The sequence below is a fragment of the Meles meles genome, chromosome 16 (assembly GCF_922984935.1).
Source record: "Meles meles chromosome 16, mMelMel3.1 paternal haplotype, whole genome shotgun sequence".
NCBI classification, from domain to species: domain Eukaryota; kingdom Metazoa; phylum Chordata; class Mammalia; order Carnivora; family Mustelidae; genus Meles; species Meles meles.
Window position 1 is genome coordinate 72,517,698 of NC_060081.1, and position 22,640 is coordinate 72,540,337.

Here is a 22,640-nt window from a genome sequence, read left to right on the forward strand (position 1 = left end):
GAGGTGGGAGAGCAGGGACACCAGGGGGGAGGCTCTGGCAACAATCCAGGACCGAAAGTCTGGGGGCTGCCCCAGTGCGGGACCTAAGTGGACAGATTCCCCTTATAAGCTGACAGGCCCGGATGGGGAGAGGTCCGAGACAGAGTGGGAGAGACAGAACTTGCGTAGGGAGGAACACTTTATTTGTTTCTGAAGGAAAACAGACGTGAAGCCATTTTAGCAAACGGAAATCTGCGTGAAAACCAGGCTTTCTTTGACGTCTTCCTCCACGCTCCGACAGCCCCCGTGCCCACACACCCATCCTTCCACGTGTCTGGAAATGTCTACTCACGTGTCTTTTTCTCCATCAGATTATCAGCACCTCTGGGGCAGGGGCTGGGTCCAGTTCTGGTTTTTTTGGTTGTCTTGTCCCCAGCTGCTGTAACAAAGACTATTTCAGAGGAAGTTCGCTGGAAATGTTTGCTCAGGGTCCACTTTGCAGATCTGCGTTTTCTCCCTGGGAGGAAGGATGTGCCCAGCAGGGATGAGTTTCCATGCCCACGTGCTCCCTTGACAACTGGACATTGTCTCCAGCTTTCTCACCTCTTAACCTTTGCCTGGGCTGTCCCCTCGGCTTGGATTGCTGTCCACACCTCTCCTCCAGATCCTCTTTAAAGGCTGCCTCCTCAGAGACACATTCCCTGACCCTCTTTTTTTCCCCTCCACTTTATTTATTTAAGAAATTTCTATACCCCATGTGGGACTCGAACTCAGAACCAGGGAGCAACACATGGGCCCAAATCACGTGAGTGCAAAGGCAGAGCCCGTCTTTACCTAAAATTCTGATATTTTGTTCATTGTGGACTTGGGGCATTAATTTTGATATTTTTTCTTTTTTAAAGATTTAATTTTTTGTAAGTCATCTCTACACCCAATGTGGGGCTCAAACCCACAACCCTGAGATCAAGAGTCCCATGTTCCACCGACTGAGCCATCCCGGTGCCCCTAATTTTGATTAAAAAAAAAAACTGCATTAAAATATGATTGATCTTGATTACTGCGTCTTTTTTTGGCTTCCCTATACATTCTGTGTGCAAGGAGAGAAGTTCTGAACCTGCTCAGGAGTGGGGCCCCAGAATCCGGGTTGTTAAATCTGCCTTCCCAAGCCCCCCCCCCCCCCCCCCCGCAGTGAGTTCTGCAGGCACCGAGAGCTCAATTGGAGATGGAGGATAACCATGGGACCTAAGAAATAAAACAAATTTGGAAAGGCTTGCTTTGGTGTTTCTCCTAGAGCCGTGACTCGCACACCGCCTTCCCAGCTGTATGGGGTCTGTTGCCTGTACCAGGGTCAAAAGGGAAGCCGCATTAGGGCAGGGGCAAGGAATTTGCCTCCATGCTTCGATGAGCGGGGTTGTTTTTCAGTGTGATTTCCAGCTGGGCTTTCTGCGTCAGATTCCACATTGCCAGAAAAAACCGCAAAAGCGGTCATCGTTGAGTTGGTCCCTTTTGCCCTAGAAGCAGCTGGTTAGGAGTTCCAAGGCCTCTTAATTCTTAATTAGGGCCAAAGACCCTACGCCGCATTCTGGGTGTGCAGGTGTCTAGAGGTCCTCAGTCCCTCAGGGGAGGTCTGGAGTGTGCCTACGTCTGGGTGTCTTGGGCACCCAGGGCCCATCAGAACCTGTGCAAGAAGGTGCAGAAGTCTCAACCCTTCCGTGACCCCAGCTCCTCCTCTGGACAGCCCTAGACTCTGTCCTCCACGTGCAGGGGGCCCAGCTCCCCCGCCAGTGCTGGCCCATTTGGGGCTCCCTCCTCCACCCCGAAACGTATTTGCTTTCCACTCCACTGAGTTTTCATGGGCTCCGTTGTATACGGCCCTCTGTCATGTTTCTCTCTGTTTAGCATTTTCAATTGTCTCCTGCCTCTCACAGCCACTTTGGAGGGGGAAAGAAAGGTCATCCCACAAATCTAAGGTATTATTACCATGACGGCAGGGCCCGATTGCTGTGACACCCACCAGGCTGGGGAAGGTAGAGCTAATTAGTTGGAAAACTTCCTTTTCAGGCATGAGTCACGGGAAGCAGGTGTCAGGGGAGCCTTTAACAAGGCCCTCGTGACTCACAGGATATTTCCACTCTACCTCGCGGTACATGGTGCTGAGATCGTCAGGCCTCCCCATCCAAGACAGAGAGAAGACATGCTCAGAAGGCCTTTCTGCTTCCTGGACGTCTTTCCCGTTTCCCTGCATTCATTCGCTCCCCAGACATTTCGGGAGCACCTACTAGGTGCCGGGTCCAGGGCTCGGTGCTGGGAGTCAGCAGTGAGCTACGTTGCCCCATAGGGACTCACAGCACCAGAGTAGCACTGACCCTGTGCAGGAGACAGACCGTGAGCGAGTGGCAGGGAACACACGGGGCATCTTGGAAGGCTGACCTGGCGATGAAGACGAAGCTGGGGAGGAGGAGTTAGACAGAGGGGCTGCTGTGCCTCCTTTAGAGAGCTGGTCGGGGAAGTGAGGGAAGGGCCAGCTGTGGAGGGTTCTTCGGGAAGGGCATTCCAGGTAGAGGGATCTGCCGATGTGAGGTCGGAGATGGGAAGGGGCTGGGTGTGTCCGCAGAGCCAGAGGGCCCTGTGGCCGTGTGGAGTGAGCAAAGCAGACAGGCTGGGATGAAGCTAGAGAGGAGGACAGGGCCCAGGTTCCTCAGGGCACTTGGGTTTTAGTCTCCATATAATGGGCGGCCCCTGGTGGACGCAGACCACCAGGTCAGATGGTCAGATCTGTGTCAGAGTGTGCTTCCTGCTGCCGGCCCAAGGGAGGGGTCACGGCCGAGGCAGCAGCAGGTTTGGGATGAAGAAAGCCATGTTGCTGTACCCATGAGGGTGAAGCCAGGCTGTGGGTGAAGCCGCCTCCTTGTCCTAGGACTGAAAGGCTCTGGAGCCCTTGGGCTGAGTAAATCTGTGGGCTGGCGGGGGTTGGGGGTGAGGGGGGTATGGGCCCTCTCTAACGTGCATCAGGAGCAGATCCCAGCCGGGAGGGTGCTGGGAGGGTGCTCGGGAGGCTTCTGGAGGGCACGGGGAGGCCTTAGGGGGCCCCAGACAGTGGCTCTCAGACTGCCCGGGGGCCCATGACCCACCTTCCCAAAGCATCAACCCCACTCCAGAGTTAGATTTACATCCAGGGAGGTGATTTAAAGCATGTTTTTTTCTTTTTAAAGAATGTTAAAATGAATGTGGAGTAGAGAAGAAAATCCACGGTATTTTTAAAAGATAAAATGAAGTGATTTCACCCCTGTAGTTGGCAATGTGGACAGGCCCCTTGGTGTCCACTGAACCACTGGGGTGCCTTGGGCGAAAAGTCTGAGAACCCTAAAGCACCAAAGAAGCAAACAGAGGATAGAAGGGAAGGAAAGAGGGAGGAAGAGAGACCAGGAGGTGGGAGGAATCCAAGAAAAGCAGAAAGGGAATGCGGTGTTTACTGACAATTTCCCCAAAGGTGTCTGTTCTCTCCCTGTTCTCTAACCCCACTGAGCCCCACCAGGCCTGAACGATCCAAGCAAACAGGCCAGTTGTGGTCCCAGTACCCACGGGGGCTGACTTTGCTGGCAAACAGCTTCCTTTCTTTGGAGCCCCACAGAAGGCATTTTCTCTTTTTCATCGTTTTCTTTAATTGCACACGATCCACACTCAACACACACGTTCCTGTTGTCATTTGTCCTTTTTTCTCCGGGTGGACCCACAAAGCAAGTCTTTGCTGGGCATGTTATTTACATGGTAGATAGAACAAAGTCATCTCCTTTTTGGGGGGAACCGACATGGGGCGGGGCGGGGGTGGGGGGCAACACAGTTGTGTGCGGGCTCTAGACCCGCTACGGCTTCACTTGTGGAGGCGGAGCGGTGGGGGCCCCTCTGTGGCTGTTGTGGACTTCCTTCTTGGGGTGTGGTTCCAGCCGGCCCCATGCCGGGGCCGCGCTCCGAGCCGCACGTGCCTTTGAAGGCGTCTGGGAGCCACGGCGATAGCTTCAAGCCGCAGAGGGCAGGCAGAGCTGGGGGGAGGGGGCAGGGAGGGCGGTTCCTGGCGGTGGGGGTGGCGACGGGGCATGTCCCCTGGGCTCAGTTGTTGTCTCTGGTGTCGGAGGAGGCACTTCCAAACAAGATGTCACTGTCGTGGGACATGGTGCTCAGCTGCGACTTGGTCTTGATGAGGAACTGGGCCCTCTGGAACATCACCCGCTCCTGCTCCTGCTTGAGCTCCAGGTAGGAGCGCGAGAAGGTGTGGAAGATGGAGGTCACGGGGAAGGCCATGAGCAGGATGCCGCTGAGGATGCTGCTGAGCGCCACCACCTGGCCGGGCGTGCTCCTGGGCACCATGTCCCCGTAGCCCACAGTGGTCATGGTGATGACGGCCCACCAGTAGCAGGCGGGGATGCTGGTGAACTCGGGGCTGTCGGCCATCTCGTTCTCGATGACGTAGAGGAGGGGCGCAAAGAGCGCGATGGCCACGCAGAGGAAGAGCAGCAGGAGCCCGAACTCGCGGGTGCAGCGGCGCGCCGTGAGGCCCAGCGTCTGCAGCCCCAGGGAGTGGCGCGCCAGCCGCATGACGTACAGGATGCGCAGCGCCCGCAGCACCCGCAGCACCAGCCCCACCTTGTCCAGGTAGCTGTTGCCCGCGCCCGGCTTGCGGCGGCCCGCGGCCGCGCCGTCCACCAGCAGGGTGATGTAGTAAGGCAGGATGGCCACCATGTCGATGAGCGTCAGGGGGCTCCGCAGGAAGGCGAACTTGCTGGGCGCCTGGATCAGCCGCAGGAGGAACTCGAGGGAGAACCAGCCCACGCACACCGACTCCACGATGAAGACATTGTGGCACATCTGCGAGCACTGGCCCTGGGAGAGAGGGGGGAGGTCGGGGCAGAGGTCAGTGGTCCCAGCGGCCGGACAGGTGTGCTTGGTCTTGGCCTCGCCCTAGTGAGGCTCGCGTGCCTGGGGGAGGGGGGCGTGGCCAGGCCAAGGGCTTGAGGCCCCTGCCACGACCCCTCTTCTCTCTCTCGCCCGCCCACACCTGCTACCCTCCTGCCTCCTGGATGTCACTCCTAGGGTGTCTGATAGGTGTTTCAAACTCATCATGCCCCAACCCGGGCTGCTGGTTTTTTAAAAAAAATTATTACCGAGATGTAATTGATATATGATATCGTGTTGGTTTCAGGTACACATGTTGATTTGATACATCTACATATTGCAATAAGATTACCACTGTCGCCTTAAGCTAACACCTTTGTCATGTCACATAGTTATTTCTTTTTTCGGGGTGGAAACAATTAAGCTTTAGCCTGTTCTGGTTCTCGGTGTCTCCTGCACACCCGCCCACCAGTGCTTTCCCTTCTTAGCAATCCCATCTTTCCAGTTGCTCAGGATGGGATGCTCAGCCTCATTCTGACACCTCTCATATCGTCCTCAGGACATCACCTTGGTTGTTCCTTTAAAATGATTCCAGAATCAAACCACTTCTCCTATGTCTGCTGCCCTCACCTTGGTCCAGCCACCATCCTCTCTTGCCTGGACAGCAGCAGGCACCTCCTTTCCGGGATCCCTGGTCCCTACGGTTGATTCTGCGCCCATAGCCAGAGGGATGCTGAGAACGTGAATCAGATCCTGTGCCTTCTCTGCTCGCCACCCTCCATGGCTCGGGAGAGATCGCTTGGGTCCTCCGAGAGCACATACGGCCTGGCTGCCACCTCTCCCACTTCCTAGCCCCTTGCCTGCCTTGTTCGTGTTCTCCAGCCAATTCCCACTCCCCCAGGCTCCCCTCACCTCCAAGCCAGGCCTTGACTTTCTGCTCCCCCTGCAGGGGTCCTCTTCCCCCAGATACCCACATGGCTCTACCTTCCCTTCCTCCTGCTCTCTGCTTCAGTATGGCTTCCCCAGGGAGGCCTTTCATGACCCCCTCCATTACCAGTCCCCTCTCCCTTTATCCTCCACCCTGATTCTCCGTTTCCTACTCTGTTTATTCAGAGGGCTCATCTCTTCAAATGCTTTATAAATTACTCATGTATCATGTTTATTATGTTTCCACCTTCTGCCTCACCTGCCCTTCTGCCCCAGCAGATCAGAGCCCCCCAGGGAGGGGCAGCTCGTGTGCTGTTCGCTCTCAGGACCCCAGTGCCTGGAGCAGCCCCGCATGCGACAAGTGACCAATTTGCGTTTGTCACCGGGATGGATGGAAGCTCATGGGACCGACGTTTAGTTGGGAGTGCCCACTCAGGGCTGGTGGGCAAAGGGTACCCGAGGGAGCTGGGCCAGGTGGGGTGGAGGGCAGCCAGAGAGCGCAGCTGTCCTGCTAGGTACCTCCTGATGGCTGTGCCAGGACAATTCAGGCTAGAGGCTGCTGCCACGCTGAAGTTTTCAGAGAGCCTGGAAGTCTGGACTTTAGCATGAAATCTCCTGGGTTTTAAATCAATACAAAGAGAACACTCTGTGGGCCACTCAAACATGTCTGTGTGCTGCATTTGGCATGCGGGTTGCCTGCTTGTCCCTCTGGTCTGCCATGGAACTGGATGGGAGCCGTCCCCAGTGGCTTTGGATCTCAATCTCAAAGCGGCCTGTGACAGAGTGGAAAGGCACACGTGGTTTCAGCCTGGGGCATCTGTCATTCCTGGGCACAGCTGGGTTCTGTAAGATGCGTGCTAGCAGCTCTGTCTAGGAATAAGTCAGAGGCTGCAGAAATGAACTAGCACTCAGTGGGCCATGAGGTTTCAGCCCTCTGGGATCGGAAGCCTCCTCCTCCAGGAGGCCTTCCTGGAGTGGGCCTCCTCCAAGTATCCCCAACACAGCTGACGGGCCTCTCATAAGAGCCCCCTTCGGTTGTGACTCACACTTATGGTCACAGGGGTGTCACTGACCCTCCTCCATGGGACCTGAAGTCCTTGCAGCTGGAACTTGTTCTGGTCCCCCTGCATGCCAGGAGATGCCTGAACACAGCGGGTCCTCGAACGTGTGCTCAAGGAGCAAGTGAAAGGGTGAACCCCACTGGTCTCCAAAATGAAGTCAAAGAACAGCATTATCACTGAATCAAGAAAAAGCCCAAGTGTCCTTAAAAAAAAAAAAAAAAAAGCAAGTGTCAGAAGGTGACTAAAACAGTAGCTTTATTAGTATTTTCCTGATAGAGTCAGGATTGCCGATGCTGGAGCCAAGAAAAAATTGATACCGTGTGCAGGTGCTTCCAGAAGGTCTCAAAAGACAAGCATTTCCTCGCTCTCTTTCTTTGGCGGGTGCACGTCCCCTTACGGTTAGCACTGCCCGCACGCTCCAGGGCCGGCCATTATTCCAGACACTTCCCGGGGAATCACTCACTGAATCCTCATAACACCGTGAGGTGAGACTCTGCGCAGCCCCCTTGGCCCATGTGAGGAAACTGAGGCACAGAGAGGGTAGGTAACTTGCCCACAGATGTGCAGCCAGAGTGGACACGTGGGATTCAAATTCAGGCCACTGGGCTCTAGCTCCGCCCTCCTCTTCACTCCCCCTTCTCATCAAAAATTAATTTCACTGGTTGAGTGTTACTTTTTAAATACTCACTTTAAAAATCCGTGTATAAAAAAGTGTCAGAAACCCATCCCCTCTCCATGTGTTATAAATGCAATAGCCATTGCCCCCTGCTCCTGCACGACATATGTATGTGCAAAAACCCTCGCCTGGTGAGAGGTTCCGATGTTCCATCAGAGAGTTCCTGTGAAGCGCTCAGCACATGCAGGGTACACAGCCGGTGCTCAATAAATGCTGGCTGGCACGATATTCGTGTTGAGTTCATACAGCCATACCTATTTCTCCATTGCTTATATAATTTGTACTTGTCTAAATGTTTTGGTCTGTCTTAACACTTGCTTCTAGAACCTGCCATGCCCCCCCCCACCCCCATGTGGGGAAAGGCTCCCAACTTAAATGCCCAAAAGCCTCATATATTAGGAAGCCGAACTGGGAAGCACACATTTCCCACAGATTCAGCTTCCACCCAGAGCTGCTGTGTGGACAGCAGGCCAGGGGACCTGACCATATGCACTTTGAGAAGCTGAGAGTTTGAATTTTTTAAATGCAAGATGCTTTACTTTTGAATGTTGGCAACCAAGTGAAATTTTTAGGGAGCACAGTGTGGGCCACATATACCACACACTTTTGTGGGGGTGTCTGAAGTCCAGGCTACCATGTAGGACCCGTACTTCTTTGTTCTAGAACAAAGTACGTCTAGAACTTCTGTGTTCTAGAACACAGACCTTGGACTCAGGCAGACCTGCATCTGGGCATGCTGCCCTGCCTCACTGTTCTCATCTGCCAGCTGGGTATGAGAACGCCTCCTGGACAGGGTTGCTGGGAGTCACTGAGAATATAAGCTGTAGAGAGAACCATGGCCCAGCCCCTGGCTGCTGGTAGCTGCCTGCTGAGCCCACCCCGAGAATGGAGCTCACACCTCGGCCAGACCATGGAGTAAACATTTTACATCCTCTTGCTTAACACAGAGATGTTTGCTATTTGAGCACACACGCACAGCTGTCAAGAAAAAATATATGCAAGACCCAGAAAACATCTGGGATATTTTTAAACAAGGGAATTAGGAAGCTTGAGATAGGGCTCATGTGGGTGAAATATTCTTGATGTAGTCTGCGTTTGGCTCGGAGGCAGGCACAATAAACATCACATCACTCACGGACTCACTCATCTGCTCCTTCCACAGAGCGGCTGAGAGCCTTGTCCACGCTCCACACTGTTCTAGACCCTGGGGGCACAACACAGACCAGGACAGGCACAGAGCTAGTGTTTGAAGGTGGAGGTGGACAACACACGTGTAAGGGGGACGTCAGAAGGGGCTGGGGATGCTGCTCAGCCAGCGCAGTCAGGGAAGGCCTCCTGGAGGAGGTGACCACGCCGGCGTGAAGGAGGTGGACTTTCGGAGAGAGGGGTCCAGCAGATTGCTTTGTCTCCTGGACTCAGAGACGCTCCCTCCCGGCAGGGAGCCTCCCCCGCACGCAGCTGTGGCTCTTACCTGCTCCTCCTCCTCCCGCAGGCTGGGCAGCGTGCTGATGGACAGGTTGATGGCCGTGACGGTGACAAAGAGCACCGAGAGGCAGGCGAACACCTTGCCGGGCAGCCCCGAGTGCGGCCTCTCCACCATGTCGCGCAGTCTCCGCATGCAGCGGCCCAGGCGGCCCTCGCCCTGGGCTGGGCCCTCGCTGCCGGCGTCCTCGCTGGACAGCGGCTCGTCGTCGTCGTCGCGCTCCACCACGTCGGCGAACTCCTCGATCTTCTGCAGGTAGCGGCGCTTGCAGCAGCCGTCCAGGCGGTCCTCGGCGATGCCCCAGTACAGCAGCTCCTCCTGGAAGGACAGGGCGCACATCTCGCGCAGCAGGCGCAGCTTGCCCGCCCGCAGGAAGGTCAGGATGGTGCCGAAGGCGCCCGGGTGGCGGTCGAAGAAGAACTCGTTGCAGGTCACGTCGTAGTCATCGCACACGTTGAGGATGTCGTCGAAGTTGGTGCAGGCCTTGAGCTGGCCCAGGCGCGTCAGCGGGAACTCCTCGAGGGTGGTCCAGGGCAGCGAGTACTTGATGCCGCCCACGTTGATGATGATCTGGCGCCGCCGGTCCTCCGGCTGGCCCGGCTGGCGGGGCGCGTCCTGGGGCCGGGGCCGGGGCCGGGGCCGCAGCCGCTGCGCCCGGCGGTAGAAGACGCCCTTGAGGGACTGGCCCTGCGGGAAGAAGGCCGGGTGGAAGGAGGCGTCCGAGGCGCAGCTCAGGGCGCTGTAGTCGTAATCAGAGTTGTCTCCCGGTAGGAGGGTCATTTTGGGCTTTCACATCCCCCTCGCGCCTGGGGTGGAGAAGGGAAGAGAGACCCTCAGTGAGGCATGAGTCTGGGCTGACGGTGCCCAGTCTGCCGCAGTCGGTGTTGGGGACAGAACCGTGCCCCGCCTTCTCCTCTTCCCAACCAACAGGGGAGGGCCTGACCCCTGTGGGTCAGTCTAGGCAGGCAGAGGGGAGGTTGCTTAGGTTTTAGCCGAGGCCATGAGGGGTGGGATCAGTGCCCTTATGGGAAGAGGAAGAAGCACCAGAGCTCCCTTTCTCTCCACCAAGTGGGGACACAGAAGACAGTCACCGACAAGCCCGGAAGAGAGCCCTCACCAGAAGCCAACCCCAGCGGCACCCTGAACTTGGACTTCCAAGCACTTGTGGTTACAAGCACAGACTCTGGAGCCCCATGGCCTGGACATCTACTTAAATTTCCTCGTCTGTAGAGTGGGTCCAACCATTTCGCCTACTTTGTAGGATTGTTGAGAAGATTGAATGAATGATGTACTTAAGAGCATTTACTAACACAGTGCCTGGCCCACAGGAGGCACTCGGTCCTTGCTGTCTATTATGACTATTTGTATTTACCTTCAAGGGACACCTTGTTCTGCTTCCGTACGTAGAAAACGGGTATCATCGGCTGTAAGTAAGAGGCAGGGTCCAGAGAAATGCACAATTATCACAACAGTGCCATAGTTGCCCATATATCATCCAACGTCTTGAGGCTACAGGGGTGAGCTGGACAGGCCTGCCCACTCCTCTAGGAAGCCTTCCTTGGCTCTTCCATCTCAATCAAGTCCTCCCACCCCTGTATCTGGATCATCATCCTTACTAGAGCTATGCAAGCCCGACTCCTGTATGAGATTGCTTGCTCTGTAGGGCAAGAACCGGGCTCTGCTCAGCTCTGAATCTCTGTGCCCAGCACTGTAAAAGCTCAAAGAAGTAGCTGCTGAATGAGTTGCTGAATGAGGCCAACACGAGGAAGACACTTCTGAAAACCTGAGGTCAAAATACCCATTTACACGGGCTCCTTCCTTCCCAACCCTCAAAGCTAATGAAGGGTACATGCCACTAGAATGACGTTGCTTTTTCATTCATAGCTCGCAGACTGAATTTGGTTCACAAATATTCTGCCTGGCTTGGAGGAGATTTTGAAAATTGAGGAATTTTCTGTAAAAATGTATATTCTCGGTTTCTCTTGAAAAATCAGACTATTAGGCAACATGTGGCCTACATTCCAGCTGAGGACTGACTGTCTCCCCGTAGGCAGGGCATGCACGAAATCTGCCACAATCCCCACCCCTTCCCAGTTGTTTTCCCAATACCCACTCTCCTTCACTCTTGGATGTTCCACTCCTGGCCCCTGTAGGCATCTGAGTTTGAGACCCCCAGATTATAGCCACTGAGCTCTCCAGAATGAAGCTGATCCATAGAAAGGCAGTAAGATTCTAATACTCTACTTTTTAAAAATTCATCATCCCTTCCCCCAGCCCAGTCCCCCATGGAAGCAAGTGGTACCAGCAAAGACTATCAATTCCATTTCCAATACCTGAGTGTTGATCTGTGCCATGGACACGTGCAGGGAAAATGCATGAGGACACACATGTGTGCGCGTGTGCACACACACACACCCGTATGGGTAAGAAAGTATTCAACAGGAGCCAGGGTGGGTGGGGTCCATCGAAACACGATCTTTCCTAACAGAAATTCTTGTACATAAAGCAAATCATGCCTCCACTCATTTATCTCTGGGGAAAGCTACGGTTTCACAGATTGGGTTCTAGAAAACTAGGTACACCTGCGCTTGAAATGAAAATGATCTGATTTTAGAGTGTTGAGTATGTTTCTTAACTGCACCTAAAATTGGAACCCGTCTCCTCGGGCGCAGCCTGCCAGAATCCCTTGGAGGAGCGAGAATAATCCCTTTTAGGCACTTCACATGAGTGGTGCCGCTTTTCAGTTCGGCTGCTTTATCTTTGCCACCAGAGACAAGAGGAAAAGTGACATTCTGTTTGGCAAGAACGGTGACAGAGGGAAGGGAACCTTCCTGTGGTCCTGTAAGCCTGGAAGAGCCCTTGTGAAACTCCCTCAGCTGTAATCACCTCTTACAGACAGAATGTCTTCTTTTGAGCTCCCAGCTCTCCCTCTGGCACAAAGCTCCCCCAATTAGCGATCCCTCATTTCTTTCTGTCATGACCCTTATCAGTTGTGAGTCAAAGCCTCAGCATCTCCTGTGTGCAAAGTTATCCTGTCCCAGCATACCGTTTAGCATGGAGAAGGAGAAAACCCGCGTTGCACAGGCTGCTTGCACACAGGATGCCAGGTGCTGGGATTTGTTAGATGGGGAATGGGCATACTTCTCCTTGGCCTTGGGTCTTGGGGACACCCAGTGTGATGGGTGTGTGTAGGGGGGGGATGGCTCTGCATGCTAGACTCTAGAGTCTCAGGCGAAGTTCAAAAATCAAACAGGTCCCAAAGCCCTGCTTCTGGAAAACAACATCACTTTTCACCCAGCCCAATACCCTCAATGAGAAGTTTGGTCTTTTAACATTTCTCTACAGTGTTGGGTCTGTCAGTCCTAGTGCATGATGGATTTTAGTGATTTTGTCTCTGAGGGTCTATGGACGCTCGGGAAGAGAAAGCCCTTTGAGAAAGGGGCTGTGATACTGAAGATGACAAGGAGTCCTGAGCTGTCATTCAACACTTGCCACGTGTTGGGTCTGGGCCAGATCTACAGGCACAGCAGAGACCAAGACTGACCCAGCCCTTGTCCTCCGGGGGTGGACATTCCAGTGGTGGAGGTGATCTCTAAGTAAGTACACAGATCATTTCAGGAAACAGAGCAAGAACATGACAGCAAGAGGAGCTGGAGTGGTCTGGGAGGGCTTCTCGGAGGAGACAACATTGGGGCTGAGATTGGATGGGAACGAGCCAGCCCTATGAGGACCTGAAGAAGGGTGTCTAAGGCTGAGGAATGGGAAGAGCTTGCTCCTTGACCTGGGGGTGGGCTTGAGTGGTCAAGCCAAGAGAAGGCCGAGTGGCTGGATGCAGTGAGTGAGGGGAAGATGGGAGAAGCTGAGTGGGGGAAAGTTAGCAGACACCGGATGGAACAGAGCCTAGTGGGCCATGACAAGGGGCTGGGGTTTAGTCTCCATGGTTGGGTTGGGTGGGGGGCGGTCCTCAAGAGTAGACTATGGGTGGGCTGGGCAAAACAGGCTGGAATTCTCTGTAGTCATTCTTGGAGTCAGCTAAGGCTTGAAGCGGTACTGAGAATTGGTTGCATTCCAGATGGACTTTGGAGGAATTGCTGCTAAGACTTGCTGTGGGAGGGGAGTGTGGCGAGGGGGAGAGAATGGATTCCAGGGGTGCCGTTCACGGAGGAGACACTAGGTGGCGTTTTGGTGAGCCTCGTGTAGAGGCAGCATTTGCTGGCTGTGGGATGGTGGACCGGAGGGCGGATGGGCAAATCAGGGAGAGAGAGTAGGGATGAGCGTGGTTTGCGTGGATGGATGGATGGATGGATGGATGGATGGATGGACAGAGTCCGACCACACCAAAGCTGTCTTGATGAGTGTGTGTGTGTGTGTGTGTGTGTGTGTGTGTGTGTGTGGTGGTAGTTTCAGCTGGTAGTTTTTGACCTGGCTGAGCTGCAGAGGGCAGGAAGGCCAGGCTAGCAGAGAAATGGCAGAACCCAGAGACTGAAGCGCTCCCAGTGCCCAGCACCCAGCACTCAGCACCCACTTCTTTGTGGAAGTTGTACTCCACACCGGGCCTGGCTAGTGAAGGTAGATCCCACTGGGGGGACGTGTTGAAGGAGTGCTGTGCCCCACCAAGATGCCCTGATCCGAGTCCCTGGAACCTGTGAATTGGTTAGATTACATGCGAGGAGGAATTAAGGTTGCCAGTCAGCTTGCCTTTCAGATGGGAAGATGATCCTGGGTTCTCTGGGGGCCCAAGCCATCATAAGGGTCCTTAAAAGATGGAACAGAGAGGCAGGAAAGCGTTTTGGATGCCATGTGGTGTGAGGAAGACGTGGCCGGCCACCGCTGGCTTTGAAGATGGAAGCGGCCACAGGCCGACGACAGCGGGCAGCCTCTAGAAGCTGGAAAAGGCAAGGCCTGATTCCTGGACTCTCCAGAAAGGAACGCAGCCTGTGGATCCCTTTATCTTAGCCCTGCAAGGCCCATTTGAGACTTCTGTCTCCCAAAATGTGAGGTAAGGAGGTTGTGCTGTTTTCAGGTGCTCAGTTAGGATAGCAACGTTGGGGAGATTCAGAAAAAGCAGGTCCTACTCCAGCTTAGTGGACAGCTTGTTGACTGCTCTAAGCCGGGAAGCAGAAGAGCCCACGTGCTTTGAAACCCGGAGACCTGGATTCAAGGCCAGTCACTCTGACTTTGGATAAGTCATGTCTTACCTCTGAGACTCACTGTCCTCATCTGTAAAATGGGGATATGAAAAGCTCCTACCTCCCTGTGTCATGGTGAAGACCAAGGCAGATGACCTGGGTTATGTGCTTGGCCTAATGCCTGACACACAGTGGACCCTCAGCACACACCTGCTGTATTTTTAACCACGAGGGAGGTCTGTCATCTTTCTCTCCACCTGCCGAGGGTGACTCCTTTCTTGACCTGATCCAGTGGGATTGGAACCTGGCATTGGTCCGAGCCCCAGAGCTCCCTGCTGGAGGAAGCACTGCCCGGTGCAAGGGCGTTGCTGCTGTATGAGCCAGCAATCCCAGTCCTGGGTGTGTTCCTCAGACCTGGGACCACAGGGGGTGTGGGACACAATAATATATCATTTGTACGCAGAACCTTGACTCGAGGTCTGCTTCTGGGGACTCAGATCCAGGAGAGGACCCAAGTACAAGAATGCCGGTCCTGTGTTGCCTGGGGTCCCCTGGTGTCCATCCTGGGGCCGGGGCGGGGGTGGGCAGGTGAGGGATGGGGGTGGGGCGAGACGGACAAGTGAGTCGTGGTAGACGCAGATGGTGGACTCCTATACGTCGCTGTGGAATTAGAAGCATTGAACGAGATGTAGGTTTAGCAACACATTTAGATCTTGAAAGCATGATGCCAAGTGCAAAAGAAACAGAAGTTTATAGAACCATGCTATTTATGTAAATGAACACACACACACACATTACGAATTTGACAGAGACTCAAGCACAAGGAAGGATGCATATCAACCATGGAGAGGGTGGCTGGCAGGACAGGGGAAGGGGAGAAGCGGGGTGGGGGGGGAGTGGAGCGAGGGAACAATGAATAAAACAGCCTGGCACAGGCCAGTGAGGAACAGCAGCATGAAGTGAAGAGTGTGGTTAACACAACCCCGGGGTTTAATCCAGGTAAAGAAAAATGAAGAGTGGGAAACCAACCAAGCCACCAGGCTCTAAACTGCCCGAGTGCTCAGGGGAGACACAGATTCGGAAGACCATCCCTAGACCTTCGTAGTCGGAGTCCCGGAGTGTGGGGGGTGCCCGGGAACTGGCATTTTTGCCAGGCTCCCTTACGGATGCTCGTGCACGCTCAAGTTCAAGACGGACAAAAAGAGAGTGCGCCTTGAATACCCGTAGCCCACACCCCCTGCAGGGCCAGGGGCTGCAAGAGCAACCCTGGACTTTGGTGGGGAACCCCCTGACCAACTTCTCCACCCTTTGGGGGTTCTGGAAAGCTCTGTGGGTCCCAATCGTGGGGAACTTCACTGGAGATGGAGAAACCCTTCCGCTCTAAGAGAAAATTCTTCCTTCCGCCTTGGGGCTGCCTTGACCAAATTCCCCTTTGGGAGCCCACGGAACTGCCGAAACTCCCCATGCAATTCTTTTCCTTCCTCTTGGGGGAAAGATGATGTGCCCGAGCTCTGCCGGAGGGCTGAGTACTCGTTTCCAAGATTAACGGTCCCTGAAACCGTAAGGAGTTCTGGGCGGCAGAGGCCGTTGTGTGGTCAGCATCTGCTGCGAATGGAGGGGCTAGACCTGGGGGTGGGGTGGGAGGGGAGAGCGGGATGGGACGAAGGTCCAGGTCAGGCTGGTCTGGCCACCGCAGCTGCTCCTGCTAATGACCTTGTGGCCTGAGACAGCCATCTGCACCCACTGAGTGGCCGGCCCTCTCTGGGCCTCTTTTCTCCCTAAAGGAGAAGCACGACCAGCTCACAGTGCTCCTGTGAGGCTCTGGTGAATGGAGGGTTGCTGCAGGGGTTAGAACTGTCGCCTGATCGTTGAACCCCATCGCCACCTCCCGTCAAGGTCATGAGCGGGTTCCATAAACTGGTGTGCACTGATCCGAACTGCTAAAATACCTCCTGGTGTTTTTAACAAACCATGGGTCTCTCTTGACTCTGTTCTTCCTGCCCTGTGCCCCTCCCTGGGGACGCAGCTCTCTGTCCCTCTTCTGAGAGTGGGAGGGGGGATGCTCCCTCACCGTGCTGTAATGAAGACAACCACAGCCACGCTTAGTTGCATACTAAGTGCTGCGCTGTGCTAAGAGCCTTCATCCAGTGAGCCTTTCAGGCATGACCACGATCACCCCCATTTTATAGATGAAGAAATCGAGGCTTTGCTAAATAAAAACTCAGGACCCTGCTGATAGAAGTGACAAAGCCAGAACCAGTCTATGCCTGTAGGACTCTCTGACCTCTGCATCTGATCATCTCCCTGGATGACTGGCTCCCAGGGGAAGGGGGAGGTCTCTACCTCCTGCCGCAACCTAGGGACTGGATCTCTCTTCTCTGTGTCTATGGACGAGCTTCTGGAAAATCTTTTGTGATGGGGAGAAACAGGCTGGAGGAAACACATTGATTGCTAGTGTGTATTTGCACACCGCAGGGCAAGATATCAACAAAACCCCTGAGTTGTCAAATTCTGAGTTGCCATTTTGGCTTCCGGGCAGAGAGCTCTTCTGCGCTGTCCTCTCCAGAGCTCTCCTGGTGCCGTAAACACTGCTGGAGGTGAGGGTGTGGCCTCTGGGCCCGCACCTCCTTCCCTACTTCCTAGCTGTGCACCCTTGCAAAAACGACTTCACCTCTCTGTGCCTGTGTGTTCTCAGCTACACACTGGAGTCATCATCACAATTTCTGCGAGCACCTGGAGCTGTGTCTGCACATGTTAGGGCTCTGTGTTTGCTCGAATGGCTTCTGGGTAGCAAGCTCGGCACCTCCCCTCACATTTCCTTTCTTAAAGAAGGCATGTAGGGCGCCTGGGTGGCTCAGTGGGTTAAGCCGCTGCCTTCGGCTCAGGTCATGATCTCAGGGTCCTGGGATCGAGTCCCACATCGGGCTCTCTGCTCCGCGGGGAGCCTGCTTCCCTCTCTCTCTCTCTGCCTGCCTCTCTGCCTACTTGTGATCTCCTGTCTCTCGCTGTCAAATAAATAAAAAAAAAAAAAAAAAGAAGGCATGTAAAGTGGAAAACACTTTCCAGAGCAGAGCTTTGGTGCTGGCTCTCCTCTCACATTGGTACTGATGTCAAGTCACCCCCTCAGCTGAGTCTGTTTCCCCACCTGTAACATAAGTTCATGAGGCATGCCCCTGTGGTAGGCAGAATAATGGCCCCCCCAAAAGGTCTATGTCCTAATCCTCAGACCCTGAGAATGTGACCTTATGTGGCAGAAGAGATTTTGCTGGGGAGACTAATAAAATATGACTATTTTGATAATCCTGGATTATCGGGGAGGGGTGCATGTAGTCACAAGCTCCCTTTAAGAGGGAGGCAGGAGGGTCAGGGTTGGAGAAGCAGATGGGATGGTGGAAGCAGCGGTCAGAGGGATGTGGGGCCAGGAGCCAAGGGTGCGGGCAGGTTCCAGAAGCTGGAAAGGGCAGAGAAATGGATTCTCCCCCAGGAGGAGCATAACCCTGCCGACCCCTTGATTTTAGGGCAGGGAGTCCCATTTTGGACTCTTGATCCCCTATTCTGTAAGATGCTAAATTTGTGCTCCTTTAAGCCACTAACTTGGAGGAAATATTGTGGCAGGCGGGAATGAACACAAGCTCAAAGGCAACTTTCTAAAAGAAAAGCGTTTCTCTCCTGAGCAACTCGGGCTTTGGTTTCTTCCTCTCCCATCATGAATCTCAGCCTGTGCCATACCCTCACTCTGAGAGCTCCCCACGATGCCCTTCTCCTGCCAGTGTGGCTTCATCTATCAGGGTTAGGGCTCCGGGTGGGCTGACTCAGAGGCGGGTCATGCTGCATTAATTCCCAATTAAAACGTTAATCAAAATGGATCCAGCCAGTAGGCTGGCCCGGGGCCCAGCGTGCTGGACCGCCTCAAGATGCGGCACCCGCATGGGGAATCTGTCTTGCCTAGCTACCTGCTGTCCATCCTCATCACCATGCAACCGCGCCGGAAGGACCTCAGCCCTGCTTCGAGAGCTGGGGCGGAAGATGCTGGAGATAGTGATGTAGCTGCTGGGAGCCGGGCTTTTTCCTCCATCGCCACTTGCCCCCCCCACCCCAGAAATGTACCAGAGTCTCCATAAAAAGACCAAGTGGCCTCTGGAGCCTCCTTGTTCTGCTTCTGGCAAAATAACAGCAAATGCACATTTGCCTTGGACAGGGAGGTGTTTTGGGGTGGGAGCCAAGGGTCCTTTTCTATTTGCCTCCTTGCAGCGGGGAAACTTGGGAGCGCAGGCATCAGTGGAGGAACCAGCCCGGGGGGAAGCAGCGAGGACCCTGTGCAGCAGGAGGGGGACACCTGCGTTCTCAGTCCCTCCAGCTCTCAGAAAGCATTAAGGCTGCAGCATGTGTGGTAAGCTGTGGCGGCCTGGTGAGGAAGGAGGGAGAGCCTAGCTGTACTTGCCTGCCTGGGGAGATGCAGGTGTGAGGCAAAGTCACCAGAGAGCAGGGACAAATCTGAGGCCAAATGCAGGTCCTGTCTGTGTCACATTCCTTTGTGGCCCGATTTTGTTAACCACATACTGTCTATGTCATCAAAACGGCCCACAGTGATTTGAGTGCTTTGCCGCTAGATTACACTGCCTACCCCTTCTCGTTCATTCTATGTGGCCACCATTTCCCACCCAGAGACTCCATTTCTGGGTTTAACAAATCAACCAAGAGTGGATTCCCAGACCCCCATGTCTTTGGCCACCAGAAGTGCTGATGTATTCAGAAAAGGGAGGTGGAGAAAGGACAGTCTAGTCAGGACGCTTTTTCGGGGTGCGGGGGATTAATTCCTTCATTCTGGTTGGAGTGTTTATGTCCTGCATCCAGGACACATTTCTCTGCTCTCACGTTCCCCGGGGGCATCTGGCGAGCCTCTTGCAGGGGTCCCGCTGTGTGTCCAATGCAGAGAATTCTGAGAGGCAGTGGGACTGGAGCTGGGCTCCCACATCTGTCCTGATCAGGCTCCAGGGTGCCCCCAGCCTGGGTTCTTAAACTTTGGGACAGGGATCAAGGCTGCCTGGTTTCCAGCCCACTCTCAGCTCCCCACGGGTTTGGAGCGTGTCGTGTGACAGACATTTTTCCACTGGAATGGGCTGTGTTAGGGAATGACCCATAAGGTCCGTCCCCAGGGGTCATCCTAGCCTGTCTTTTGGACACACCTTTCTTCACTCCCCACTCAGCAGGGGCCTCTGCAGAGGTCCAAGACAGAAGACACCAGGGCCAAGCTCAGGTCTGGGAGAACCCAAGAAATCCACTCAAGAAAGACAAAGGGCCCTGGTCACATGGCCCACAGCGTCCCTGGGCCCCAGCAGGCCAGACTTCCTTTGGAGACTTGCATCCCCACAGGGACTCTGACTGCAGTCATGTGTGGGCTATCAGACATACCCTAGTGAATAAACCTCTGGTCAGATTCATTGAGGCAGGAACCCCCCACCCCAAAATGAATCAGAGCAATTCCTGTTCCCTAATGGCACCTCCCCCTGTCCTTATCTCAAGGTACCAGCGACAGAGATGTCGGCGTCTGTCTGTCATCCTCTGGATGACTTTGTGCCTGGCACCCTGTAAGTGCTTCAGAAAATGCCTGCTGAACAGACAACTTTAATAAACCCTTCTCGGTGGGAGCCTGCATTCATCGGTCGGGTTAGCTCAGTATTTCTCAACACCGCCTCTCCACGATCAGCCTCCCCTAAGGAGCTTTTTGAAGACATTTTTGTCCTATCCGAGAACCTAGTCCAGCTGTCCCGCTCTCTTTGGGAAGGACTGCATTCCATGAACGGAGGAAAGGCCATTCTGCTTCTGCATATGCACTGCTGCCGCAGTCAGCCACCCCACCCGGCAGCCCCGGACCTCCTCAAGGCAAGGGCTTGGGCTTGATCCCTACTCCTCTCTAAGCTGCAAGATGCTTCCCTCCCATCCCATCCCTCTGCTTCAGTGTTCTCGTCCCAGCTCAACGCCTTAGTAACTGCTCCCTAAATGAATGAAATAATGCATGTCGGGCCCTTGGCACAGTGAACTGTGCATAGTGGGTGCTCAACCCCTCTTTGTCCAATCCATGAATGAAAGAACTTCTCTCTTTTCCTTCCTTACCCAAACACTCTGGTCCATCCAGGCTGTGAGCCCCTCCCGGGTATGGAGCCCCTGAAGCTGAGGAGGCGGCCACCCACTTTTCCCAGGAGATGCTGGAGCCTCCAGTGAACACAGCTGCCTTGGAATCCCCAGCGCCTAGCACACAGTGGGCGCTCCATAAAAGCTAGCTGAGTAAATGAATGAATGAGTAAATGAATAAAGCCCGCTGGTGGAGATGCTCTTCTGTGCCCGAGGATGGAGTGAATAAGCCAGAGGTGGGCGCCCCCTCTTCCACCTCCCCCCAACACTCCCTCCTCCCCCCCCCCCGCTCCCCCCCCCCCCGGGATTCAGAAACCTCTGCCACAACCAGGAGGCGCCCCCCGCCCCGTCACCTCGGCGGAGCACGTCCAGCACTTCGCACCCCGGAGATGGCTCAGAAAAAACTGAAGCCGGACCCGCACCGTGACGGCGGCGAGCGCGCCCCACGCCGCCGCCCGCAGCCGCTCCCGGGTCCCCGGTCGCCCCCGCCTCCCCGCCCCGCGGCTTTCGGTGCCCCTGCAGGGGAGCCGAGGGTTCAGGGCCACGTGCAGCCCCCAGGTCCCGAGCCCGAGCGTGCAGGCGCGGGGGGCCGATCGGCGGCGCTCGGGGAGGCCGCCGCGCGCAAAGTTCCCACCTCAAGTTCCCGTCACGGCGTCCCCGCGGCGGAGTTGGCCCGGCCGCGGCTGCCGTCCCCACGGGCGGCCGGCGGGTTCCGGGCGAGGGCGCGAGCAGGGGCTGGGAGCCGCCCGGGCCGCCTCCCGGAGCCGCGGGCAAACTTCGGCCCCCGGGCCCGGCTCAGCTCCCGCACTCGGACCCTCGGCCACCCCGCCTCCGCGTCCCGGTCCCCGCCGGGCTCCGAGTGCGCCGGGAGCGCCGCGCCGCAGCCGCCGAGGGAGGGACGGGGCAGGAGGCGGGACGGGGCAGGAGGCGGGACGGAGGGAGGGGACTGCGCGCGGGGCGGGGAGAGTGGGCGCGCGGCGGAGAGCGCCGCGCGGGCCTCGCCCTGCTGCCGGTTCCGGCGGGTCTCGCGCCCGGGTGGGCAGCGCTCCGGCCCGGACCGCACGCCCGGGGCCGCCTGGCCGCCCGCTGCCCACCCCGGCGCTCCCCTGCGCTCGCTGTCCGGGAGCCGACCGCGCGCCCTCCCCCCCCCCCGCCCCAGGTCGCGCGCCTCATCACGTGCGTCCCCCCACCCCCGCCCCGCGCTCCGGGGCCCCAATGGCTCTGCACCCCTCGCGTCACGGCCCCGGGTCTACACGTGCCACGCGAAGTCCCCACGTTCCGCGGCCCCGGGGCCGCGCGCCCTTCAGCCTTCTGGGGGCCACATGCCGCCGCAGCCTGTCGTGTGCTGTTCCCGCGGGGTCCTCGTGCCACTGCGGCCCAGGGGCTGCAAGCGCCTGGCAGCGTCAACTTCTTTGGGACGGCACCTGCCCCGTCAGGCGTCTTTCCCTCCTGGTCCCCGTGGCCAGGCCGCCTGCACGCCTGGCCGACGCGGGGCACTCACACCCGGGCTTGGGGTCCCGGGGTCCAGCACCCCTTGGTGCTCGGGCAGCCTGTCGGCAGCGATGGCTCGCTTCGAAATTGGAAGGAATTGCGCTTTTGCTGGGGGTCGGGTTGGACGGCTTCCTCCATCCAGAGTCACTGCAGGGCTGGCCTCTTAGGGTCCTTTGCCCCGCACCCTCTTTCCCTCTTTCCCTTGAAGTCTCTACCGCCTTTTCCCGCGGCGGTGGGAGAACCCAGAAAGGCGGTGAAGAAACCCCACTGTGGGCGGGGCCTGAGACCTCCCACTTAGGGTGGGGAGCAGCCTCTGCAGGTGCATGCCCTCGCTTTCTGGGACTCAAGAGAAATAGGATTCGAGTGTCCGTTCAGCAAATGGTGGCTTCCTGGGGCCGCGGAGATGACCACGACAGACAAGGACTTGTCCCCAAGAACTCACGTTCTGGCTGAATCAGGAAAACCGCTGACAAGCACGACTGCAGCCTGTGAGGGGGGCAAGGAAGAAGCCAGAGCAGGGTGGGGTGGGTAGAGAGTGAGGGGAGAGACCATTTTCGGTAGACCGCTGAGGAGGGAACATTTACACAGCCGTGAACAAGGAGGATCTGGTAAGAGAGCTTTCCAGGGGGATGGAATGGCAAAGGCAATGACCCTGCAGCAGGAAGGAGAGGGACGCATCTTTGAGGGACGGTGGGGACAGCAGAGAGAGGTGCTGCGGAGGGTGTGTAGGAGAGGTCTTCCTATCTGTTTGTTCTTTGGCGGTCAGGTGGTCCCCGGAGTACACTTTGAGAAACAAGCCCTCTGCGGTGGCTTAGGTCCCTGTCTTCCTCTCCTCTCTGAAAATGGGCATTTATGTCTTTTCTTTTTTTCCC

The 22,640-nt window shown here is 55.9% G+C and overlaps 1 protein-coding gene across 1 annotated transcript; it reads right to left on the reverse strand.

Moving 5' to 3' along the window:
• Positions 1 to 3,074: 3,074 nt before the first annotated feature.
• Positions 3,075 to 21,135, reverse strand: KCNG1 (potassium voltage-gated channel modifier subfamily G member 1). Its single transcript, XM_045980287.1, has 3 exons — positions 20,912 to 21,135; positions 9,005 to 9,822; positions 3,075 to 4,857 (listed from the first exon to the last, which is right to left on the reverse strand). Exons 2-3 carry the CDS (start codon positions 9,794 to 9,796, stop codon positions 4,087 to 4,089), a joined length of 1,563 nt encoding a protein of 520 aa, XP_045836243.1. The 5' UTR covers positions 9,797 to 9,822; positions 20,912 to 21,135; the 3' UTR covers positions 3,075 to 4,086.
• Positions 21,136 to 22,640: the final 1,505 nt, after the last annotated feature.

Excerpts from the sequence above, each read along its gene's own strand:
- KCNG1 (XM_045980287.1), bottom strand. The coding sequence starts at position 9,796 with ATGACCCTCCTACCGGGAGACAACTCTGATTACGACTACAGCGCCCTG. Across the intron at positions 4,858-9,004 it reads TGCGGGAGGAGGAGGAGCAG|GGCCAGTGCTCGCAGATGTG; the intron begins GTAAGAGCCACA and ends CCTCTCTCCCAG.